General features: G+C 64.3%; 1 protein-coding gene across 1 annotated transcript; it reads right to left on the bottom strand.

Annotated features, from left to right (window-relative positions):
• Positions 1 to 3,665: 3,665 nt before the first annotated feature.
• SSTR2 (somatostatin receptor 2) lies at positions 3,666 to 5,826 on the bottom strand. The gene is made up of 2 exons (XM_015645819.1): positions 5,791 to 5,826; positions 3,666 to 5,337 (listed from the first exon to the last, which is right to left on the bottom strand). The coding sequence occupies exon 2, from the start codon at positions 5,274 to 5,276 to the stop codon at positions 4,161 to 4,163; it is 1,116 nt and encodes a 371-aa protein (XP_015501305.1). The 5' UTR covers positions 5,277 to 5,337; positions 5,791 to 5,826; the 3' UTR covers positions 3,666 to 4,160.
• Positions 5,827 to 9,888: the final 4,062 nt, after the last annotated feature.

The following is a 9,888-nucleotide window of genomic DNA, read 5'->3' on the forward strand; positions in this document are numbered from 1 at the left end:
GATGGATGGATGGATGGATGGATGGATGGATGGATGGATGGAATGGCCAGGCTTTGAATCCCTCAGTGTCTCCTGGTCAGGACACAGCTGGATGAGGATCCTCCCAGTCTGGCTCTCCTTTCCTGGCTGTCCACAGTCCAGGTCCTGGAGCAGGCAGGGAGTGGAGCTGGAATCCCTCAGGACAGGCAGGTGCCAGGCCGGGTGTCAGAGGCGCCCTGGGGCTGGAAAGCAGCAGCTCCCATTCCAGACTCGGCAGCAGGAAGGACGCTTTGGGATCTGCTGTGTCCTTTGCTCGTGCCTCGCTGGTGGTTCCCCCTTGGAGCAGCTGCAGGGAGGGGATGGAGACTCTCCCTGAGCAGTCTGCAATCGGCTCCTTCACAGCGAGGGCTCTAAGGCTGGATCGGAGCTCTCCAGTTCTCGAGGGAAGGGACCTCTCCGTGGAGCCTCCCACGCAGACAGGGCTCTTCCCATCGTGGCAGGGTGGGGAAGCCCCCCGGAGACACAAGTGCAGTTCAGGAGGAGATCATTTCAGTCCAGGGCAGTGCTGGAGCCGACACGAGCGGCTGCAGAGATGCTCCGGGAAGGCTCCAAGTCCAGCCCCAGCCTCTCCTGCCCACGTGAGCAGGATTTGGCTCTGGAGCACAGTGGGGCACTGGCCACAGTGCCCAGAGCCAGGCTGGGTCCCAGGGGGACACCGGGGCATGCCCAGGCACAGCCCTGGCTCCGCACACCAGGGCTGAGGGACAGCAGGGATGTCTCCATGGAGAGATCCTGTGGGATCAGGGAGCTCTGGGGCCGCCCCTCAGCCTCACTGGGGGAACCAGTGGTGAGGAGGAAAAGGGGAATTGCTCCCCACAGGCTTTGGGGAGGCCACACTGGGCTGGGAGGCTCGTGCAGGAGTGACCCAGATCCCTGCTTCAGGCATCCCGGGGAAATCATGGCACACCCCAATCCGTGCTTCCCATTTGGGAGAATTTGGAAAAATGGATTTGGAAAAATGCTCTTCCTGCCTCTGCAGGCAGGAGCTGTCACTAATCCCTGCTGCCCAGGGCCAGCCTGTGTGTGAAGCACTTGCAGGCTCAGTCTCTTGGCTCTGCAATCACCAGCAGAGATTTCTCATCCTGCCACCAGCAGCCCTGCGAGGCTTTGCAGAGCAGATCCAATCCGAGGTCAAGTTCCCACTAAAATCAAGTGGCTGGGAAGGAAAACTTCATTACTGGCAGCAGCAGCAGCGGTGCTGATGTTTATTAGTCAGCAATGAACAGCAGAAGGTTTTATTTTGCTGGTTTTACAGCCGCTGTTGCAGTTCCCTCCCAGCACTCCAAGGCAGCACATTTTGCTTTCCTGCCCTTTTTCCTCGATGGGAAGGTGGCCAAAGAGAGCCCTGGCAGCCCCCAGGAGCCGCCTCGTGTCCCTGCCCTGTCACATCCCGCCCTGGTGGCTCTTTGGGATGTTGGTGGCAGCTCATTCCTCACCTGCAGCCCCGTTATCCCCATCCCAGCAGAGCCCCCGGTGCAAAGCGGGGACACAGATCACAGCTCTGAGCACCCAGAAGTGTCCCTGGCCTTGCCAGGACAAAGCTGACCTGGGCACGGGTCCTTCCCAGGGCCGGGAATTCCCAGGATTTCTGTATTTCCACATCAAAAGGGAGAGTGCTCCCAGCCGGAGGCTCCTGCTGGGGATACCCTTGGGAACAGGTGTTCTCCCCCTCATCCATCGGGACTTTGGTGGCAGGGCTTGCACGGACAAGGCTGGGATGGAGTCCCCTGCCGGCAAATCCGGCTTTGGCCTGGCTGCAGGTGAGTGCTGGGGGCTCCACACATCCCCCTCCCCATCGCTCTCCACGCAGACACCTCCTCCACGGAGTGCCCACGGCTGCACTGACGCATCGCTGCGGCTCTGCCAGGCTCAGCTCAGCCCTGCTCCCATCCTGGGCTCTGCCAGCCTCATCCCAACCCAGCCCTGCTCCCATCCTGGGCTGTGCCAGGCTCATCCCAGCCCTGCTCTGCTCCCATCCTGGGCTCTGCCAGCCTCATCCCAGCCCAGCCCTGCTCCCATCCTGGGCTGTGCCAGGCTCAGCTCAGCCCTGCTCCCATCCTGGGCTGTGCCAGCCTCATCCCAACCCAGCCCTGCTCCCATCCTGGGCTGTGCCAGCCTCATCCCAGCCCTGCTCCCATCCTGGGCTGTGCCCAGCGCCCAGCCAGGGCACAGGGAGGTGCCACACGAGCACTGATCGCTGTCACCGCTCCTCGGAGGGGCAGGAAAGAGTTAAAAGCAAACAATTGCTGGCATGGCTCTGCTTTGTCTTGCAGGAAATGCCTGAGCCGTGTCCCACAGAGCCAGGAGCAGGTACCCAGCCTGGCACTCAGCCCTTTTTGGGGAGCTGGCAGGATGGGATGCCCCAGGCCGGGATTTGCTGCAGGAGCTGGGCAGAGCCATGGGAGAACTTCTGCCAGAGCTGGTGCTGAGGGAGCATCGCCTGGGGGTGCGTGGCTGAGCAGGAGGGACCCCAGGGCAGGTGGCAGCTCAGCCTCGCCTCCCACACTGGCTGTGCTGCCAGGTGAGGGCTCCGTGGCTGCTGGTGACACCGGGGTGGGCTGGGACAGCGCAGGGTGACCGAGCCCCGGCTGTTTCTCCACCGAAACCCCCCCGCGTTCCCACGGCTCAGCTCAGGAACGGGGGCTGTGAACAGATCCGGCCCCTCGGGTGCTCGGGCAGGAAACCGGCACTTCTCCCTCTCCCCTGGGCTTTCCCTGGAGCTCCCGCCGCGCTGGCCAAGGAGGGGCAGGGCTCCAGAGCCCCGGGGCTCTGCTGAGCTGGGAGGGCAGCCAGGGACAGGGACAGGGACAGGGACAGGGACAGGGACAGGACAGGGACAGGACAGGGAAGGGACAGGACAGGGACAGGGACAGGGACAGGGACAGGGACAGGGACAGAGCCGAGCGCTTCGGAACAGTCTTGGGAAGCCAAATAGAGCGGATGTGGGGCCAGCCCTGCCACCCCTCCCACAGTGCAGGATCCAGGGGGATGGATCCCTGCTGCCCTTCCTCATCCCGAGCTGCTGGGAGCCCCGAGCTCTGCTCTGCCCGCTCCCTTCGGCTCGGACAAGGGTGGGCACCGAGCCCCCGGCACCCCCGTTCCTGTTCCCGTCCTCTCCACGGGCCCTGCCTCCGGCGTGACTTGCCTGGAAGGAGCAGGGAGGAGTCACCCCAGCGATCCTCGCAGCCGTGGCCGGACAAACCCCGAGCTCAGGCGGGCGCAGGAGCCGCTGGCAGCGCCAGGTGCCCGTGCCAGGTTTCTCCAGCGTGTCACCGCTGCTCGAACGCTTCCAAGGATTTCCCAGCAGGGAGCGGAGCGCTGGAGCCGCGGGTGCCCGGAGCAGCGCTCCCGGCTGCCGGCGCACCGTGGGACCGGGAGATGCGGGCGGTGGGAGGGGCGGCGGCTGCCGGGGAGGGAAAAAGGGGGAAATTCTCCATCCGAGGAGAAAAATCTGCGGGCAGGTGACGCCGCTGCAGGAGCAGGGCGAGGGCTCTGCATCAGCGGGACACGGCAGGGCTGTAGGAGGCAGGCTGAGGTCAGAGGGGCTGCTGCGGGGGCAGAGCTGCCTCCCGTGGGGAAGTCACCTCCGTGCTGGCGTGTCCCCTCCGGGCGGGGCGGCTGCGGCAGTCACGCAGCACCGGGAGCCTGCGGGGCACGCGGCGGAGCGAGGAGCATCCCAGGGAAAATGCAATCCCAAATAATCCCGGTGTCCTCGGCAGGGAGCTCCCACCAGGTCGGCGCGTCCCCTGTTGTCACACACCTGCGGCTCCTCCTGAGGTCCCGCTGCGTGTCCAGGTGCACCCACCCGCCGGCCCCGAGGGTGGCACGGGGGACCCGGCAGAGCCCCCCCGGCCCAGCCGTGCCCACGGTGGCACTTCGGTGTCCAAACGCGCCGCGCCGCCCTGAGTCGTCTTTGTTTAACTGGCGAGGCAGCTCCTCCTGACCCGCATCCTTCCCAGCACTCAGACAGGAGCCAGCAGAGGATCCCCGAGGCCACCGGGTGCTCCCAGCCGTCCCCTCGGGTGCCATTCCTGCCCTGACCCCGCGGTGCCACCCCCGTGCTGCAGCCGGGAGCCAGCGGGGAGAGGAGGGGCGCAGGCAGGACGGAGCCCGCTGGCCCCTCAGATGCTCGTCTGCAGGTCACCGTTGAGCAGGGTCCTCTGCGTCTCCGTGGTCTCGTTGAGCCGGGATTTGTCCTGCTTGCTGTCGCTGCGGTCGGCCTCGTCCATGCCGCTGACCTTCACCAGGCACAGCACGTTCTGAAAGCTCTTCTTGAAGTTGTCGGACAGGAAGGCGTAGAGGATGGGGTTGGCACAGCTGTTGGCGTAGCTGAGGACCACCACGAAGTCGAACATGCCCTTGAGGACGGGCGTGGGCACGATCATGACGGACACGGAGGAGACGTTGAAGATGTAGAAGGGGAGCCAGCAGAAGATGAAGACGGCGACCACGATGGACACCATCCTGGTGACTTTCTTCTCCGACTTTTTCCTCTTGGAGGAGCCCACCCTGATGCCCGAGGACTTGACTTTGATGATGATGAACAGGTAACAAAGGCAGATAATGGTGAGAGGCACCAGGAAGCCCAGGATGAAGGCGTAGATGATGAATCCCGTGTACCAGGCGCCCGACTCTCCCGGCCAGATGATGGTGCAGCTACTCCTGCCGTGGTTGTGCTGCACCCCAGCGTAAATCATGATGGGCATGATCACCAGCAGGGAGACGCCCCAAACTGCCACGTTGATCATTTTGGCTGTCCTGGGCCGCCTCCACTTGGCAGATTTGATGGGATGGACGACAGCCAGGTACCGGTCAACGCTCATAACCGTCAGGCAGAAGATGCTGGTGAACTGGTTGATGCCATCCACCGTCATGACGATCCTGCAGAGGGCTTTGCCGAAGGGCCAGTGCACCAGGGCCACCTGCATGGCCAGGAAGGGCAGCCCGAGCATGAAGAGCTCGTCTGCGATGGCCAGGTTGAGGATGTAGATGTTGGTGATGGTTTTCATCTTGGCGTAGCGGAGGATGACGTAGATGACCAGCGTGTTGCCGCACAGGCCGATGATGCAGACCACGAAGTAGATGAAGGTGAGGATGGCATTGCTGGTCAGGTCGAAGTGCTGGCCCGTGGCGTTCTGGGAGGTGTTGGTGGGCGCCTCCAGGGAGAAGTTGTCGAAGGGGGACGCTGGGGAGAACCAGAAGGCGGTGGCATTGGGCAGCTCGAACTCCAGCTCCATGGTTCTGCCGCTCCCTGGGCACTGCAGGCTCAGAGGAGCCGAGATGTCATCTTCCCTGGCTCTGGGGAGAGAGGAGAAGATTCTAGAAATCAGGGAGTAAATAAAAATGAAGGGATTCCTGGGGAGGATGTGTCCATCCTGCTGCCAAGCTCAGCGGGAGAGAGGCTCCCTGCAAGGGGTGTTCCCACCCCAGCTCCCCACGTCCCCTCCTGGAGCAGCCTGCCCGAACACACCACAGCTCCTCCTGGCTCTGCCGATCCCGGAGCCTTTACGACTCCACAAATCCAATCCGTGCACCCCGGTGGGTGCGACTGATGCCCGAGAGCACCGAGGGAAAAAAAACCTCCTCCTCTCTCGGCCGCTGGGCGGGTGCAGCCCCTTCCCTCCCCCCCGGCACCGGCACACCGAGCCCGGGCGGCTCCGGTGGGCGACGAACTCGCTGCGCGGAGCCCCCCATCGCCGGTGCCGTGTCTCCGCTGCAGAGGGCACCGGGCGGTGCTGCCCCGCCGCTCACCTGCTCCCGCCGCCCGGCCCAGCCCGGCCCGGCCCGGCCCGGCCCGGCGGGCACCGGGGAGGCTCCGGCAGCGCCGGTTCCCCGCTGGGCTCCGCTGGGTTCCGCTCCGCACGGCTCCGCACGGCTCCGCGCACCCGCTCCCGGCGCGGCTCCGCCGCTGGACCAGCGCACCGGCTGCGCCCCGCCCCGCACGGGGCGGCTCTGCGGGGCCGGGGCGGGGACAGCCCGCAGCGCCCGGAGCTGCCCACCCTGTCCTGCCCACCTTCCCCTCACTGCCCACCCTGTCCTGCCCACCTTCCCCTCACTGCCCACCCTGTCCTGCCCACCTCCCCCTCACAGCCCACCCTGCAGTGCCCACCCTGCCCGCTCTGCACACCGACCCCGCTGCTGTCCCACCCTGCAGAGCCCACCCTGCTCTGCCCACCCTGCCTGCCTTCCCTCTCCTGCCGTGCCCACCCCGCTGTCCGGCAGCGTTTTGGGTGCAGCCGTGGCTTCTCCAGAGCCACCAGGAGATGGGCAGGTGATGGCCACGCTGTGACCCCGCAGGAGGGTGACCCAAGAGGCTTCTGAGAGCCCCAAAGTCTCCCGGGAGAGCTGGAAATGCCTCGGCCCCAGGAGTTTGCATCTCGCCTCCACAGCCAAGCCAGGGCAGGTCCTTGCTGGTCCTCCCATCTGGGAGAGGCTGGAAGGTGATGCCGAAATAGTTGGTGTCTCTGGGGACTCGTGCAGTACAGGTGGCTCCTGCCACAGCCTCTCCCTGCAGGGGAAAGACCAAAAAGGAGAGGTTTGGGGCAGATAACCTCTGCTCTGGTTTGTTTGGGATCTTGAGAGCAATTAAATTATCTCCATTCCTGCCCCTCTTTCCATCCCTTGTCCAGGAGACAATAGAGAGCAGGAAATTAAGAGTGACTGTGAACAAAGAGCCCCGCGCTGACGCCGCTGAGTGCGGCGGGAGCTTCTCGTTTTCACTTCGCCATCCACTTCCCAAGGCGGATCTAAAGACATCAGGTCCTGGAGCAGCGGCAGAGTCGTTATCAGCCTCATTAATCTTTAGGAGGCAGGAAAAAGCTGCTTCTGCTGAAGCTGATGTGGGAATTAATGTCCCGGGAATGGAGGGAGGGGGTGAAGGAGATGCTGCCGGGAGCGAGGGTCGGATCTCCGGGCTGCTGCCGCTGGGCTGTCCCGAGGAAGGGAAATCCCTGGCACCGGCCCCCCGTGCAGGGGAGGAGGGAGAACAGCCCAGGAGAGGGGTTTGGTGCCTTGTGACCTTTCAGAGCTGTTTTATCCCCTCCTGGCTGGTTCCTGTGGCCAGGAGCGATGTGCACGGAGCAGCCACTCCCAGCGCTGCCTCCTTGAGTTTCCCCTTGGAACGGGGGACGCTGCCACGTCCCTGCCTTGGGATCCTCGGCCACCAAGCCCTGGCACCGAGAGCAGCCCAGGCCGGGCTGGCAGGGGCCTCTCCCGGCCTGAGGGGATCCAGAGGGCTGGAGCAGTGAGGCAGGGAGAGCACGGGGGGGTCCCAGGGTGCTTCCAGCTGGCTGGAGCTGCCTGTGGAGCATCAGGGCTCCAGCCTCTCCCTGCCTTTCACTTCCACCTCATCGGGAAGCCGGGGCCAGGGAGCTGGGGGAATCCAGCCAGTTCAGCCTGGCTGAACCCAGATCTGATCTTCATTAAAAACCCCATAAAATTAATGAAACAACGGCCCGGTGGGTATTGAGGAGCTGATCTCCATCCAGGAGGAGGGCAGCAGCAGCTGGCTGAGTCAGGAAGCCATTCTTGAGCCTTTTGAGGGGATTCTTTTCCTTTTTTTCCTCATTCTGCCTAGATTTGGGGCTGAATTAAAGCCTCGTGCAGAGTCTGCTCTGCGTCCCTGGGTGGTCCCTGGTTCGGAGGGACGCTGTACCAGCAGCTGGTTTGGTGCTGGCAGATAAACTCCTCTTTGTCCTTTTGCCTGGGAAGCATCAACTGCGCTGAAAAGCAATTTACTGGCAGGGCTGGAGAGAGGAGGAACACCCAGCCCCTTCCCACACAGCCGAAATAACCCCTGGGAGAGGAGCACGGGGGTTACGTGACCACAGAGAGGCTTTAAAAGCCCTTCCAAGTTTTCTGCCATTTCCATTCCCAGCCGTTCCTGGGAGTCCCTGTGGAAAACGGCGCCGTCGACCCCTGTCCTGGAAATGAGTGTTGTAAGGAGCTGGGGCTGGGATGCCAACGGAGGGGCAGGGTGAGCTGGCCTTTCTCCTGGATCCGTGGGCTGCAGGCGGGAGATCTCCGGCACTTCGCAGGAATGAGGGAGGCTGGGCTGGGCTGTGGGGGGGTGCAGCTGATGCTCCCCGGCTGGCAGGAGGGGGAGGATTTGCTCCTGCGTGCAGCCAGCCCGAGGATCCTTGAGGATCTGCCCTCAGAGGGACCCTGCTAGCCCCAGTGGCCGTGGGGACAAGGCCAGCACAGGCAGGGGTGACCGCGGTGTTTCTGCCCCGGGGACACTTGGGCTGGCGCTGCCCTTTCCCTGCCTTTTCCCTTCCCAGCTCCAGCCCCGGTGGCTCTGCTGGTTCCTGCCTGGAGGCGGCCTGGCCGCGTTTCAGGGATGCCCGGGCTGGGGGGAGGCTTAATTTCTGCTAATTAGCCAGACAAACAGTCTGGGCCGTGTCCCCGCACCCCGAGGCGCTGCAGGACCCGGCTGGTGGCTGCCAGATCTAATCGGGAGCGTCTGCAGCGCTGATGGATGGCGAGGGAGAGGCGCCCGCGCCTTCACCTGCGCCCGCAGCAGCATCCAGAGCTGCCGGGATCCAGGGCAGCATCCACATCCCGGGATCCAGGGCATCATCCACATCCCGGGATCCAGGGCATCATCCACATCCCGGGATCCAGGGCAGCATCCACACCCCGGGATCCAGGGCAGGATCCAGACCCCGGGATCCAGGGCAGGACCCAGACCCCGGGATCCAGGGCAGGATCCAGACCCCGGGATCCAAGGCAGCATCCAGACCCCGGGATCCAGGGCATCATCCACATCCCGGGATCCAGGGCAGCATCCAGACCCCGGGATCCAGGGCAGGATCCAGACCCAGGGCAGGATCTCCACCCCGGGATCCAGGGCAGGAACCCCACCCACGGCAGCATCCCCACCCCTCAATCCAGCGCTCTCCGCACCCCCGGGGGTCTCCCCTCCACACCCCGCTCCAGCTCCTGCTCCTTCCAGACCTCCCCACGGGCTGTTCCTCCCTCCTCTCCCTCCCTCCCCCTCTCGCCCCGCCGTTATTTGCCTCTCTAATTGGTTTATTGATCTCTGGAGGGGCCGGGGCAGCTCGCGTTCGCTGTGAATCATATCCCGGGCACTAATGAACCTCTGGCAGCCTCGGCCCGAGATCCCGGCTGCTGCCTGCGCTCGTCCCCGCTGTGCCCGGCTCCTTGGAGGCTCCTGCGCATTAAATCGGGGCTGAGCAGGCTGGCTGTGGCAGCCGGGCTTTGTTCCAGCTGGAAATGTCGCGGCTGGTGACAGCACGCTCTGATCCGCTCCGCTCGGAGCAGCTGCTGGATCCCCCAGCCCCGAGGAGGGTCCCGAGGGCAGGGGACAGGGATGAGAGCGTCCCTTTGTGCCCTGTGACAAACAGGTGACCTCAGCCCGCGGCATGGGGCCGTGACCCCGGCTGGCCCTGGCTCTGCCATGTCCTTGGGGACATCCTTGATGTCCTCATTGCCCGTCTCGCCGTCCAGGCTGGCTCCAGCCGCCGCCCCAGCCTGACACAGATGGATTCGGGTTGGGAAAGAGCCCGGCCGTGAGCCCAGCCTGCACGGAGGGGACACTGCGGGGACACACCGCCTGCTCCCAGGGACATCTGCAGCCCTGCGCAGGATGGGCCTCTCATTTGTGACGGTTTTGTGGAAAAGAATCCCAAAGGATTTGGGTCCCGGCTGCCCCGGGGGTCCCTGGAGCTGCCCCTTGTAAGGTCTCGGTCACCTCCATGGGAGGTGGCACCGGGTTTGTGTCACTTTTGGTGTTTAAAGTGCGTTTTTGGGGCTCTGGGTCTCCTCCTTCCCTGCTGGAACAGGCAGGGCCCGGGGGGAGCTGCCAGCGCTGCTGTGCAGGGCTGTGAC

Source organism: Parus major, chromosome 18 (genome assembly GCF_001522545.3).
Source record: "Parus major isolate Abel chromosome 18, Parus_major1.1, whole genome shotgun sequence".
Taxonomy (NCBI): domain Eukaryota; kingdom Metazoa; phylum Chordata; class Aves; order Passeriformes; family Paridae; genus Parus; species Parus major.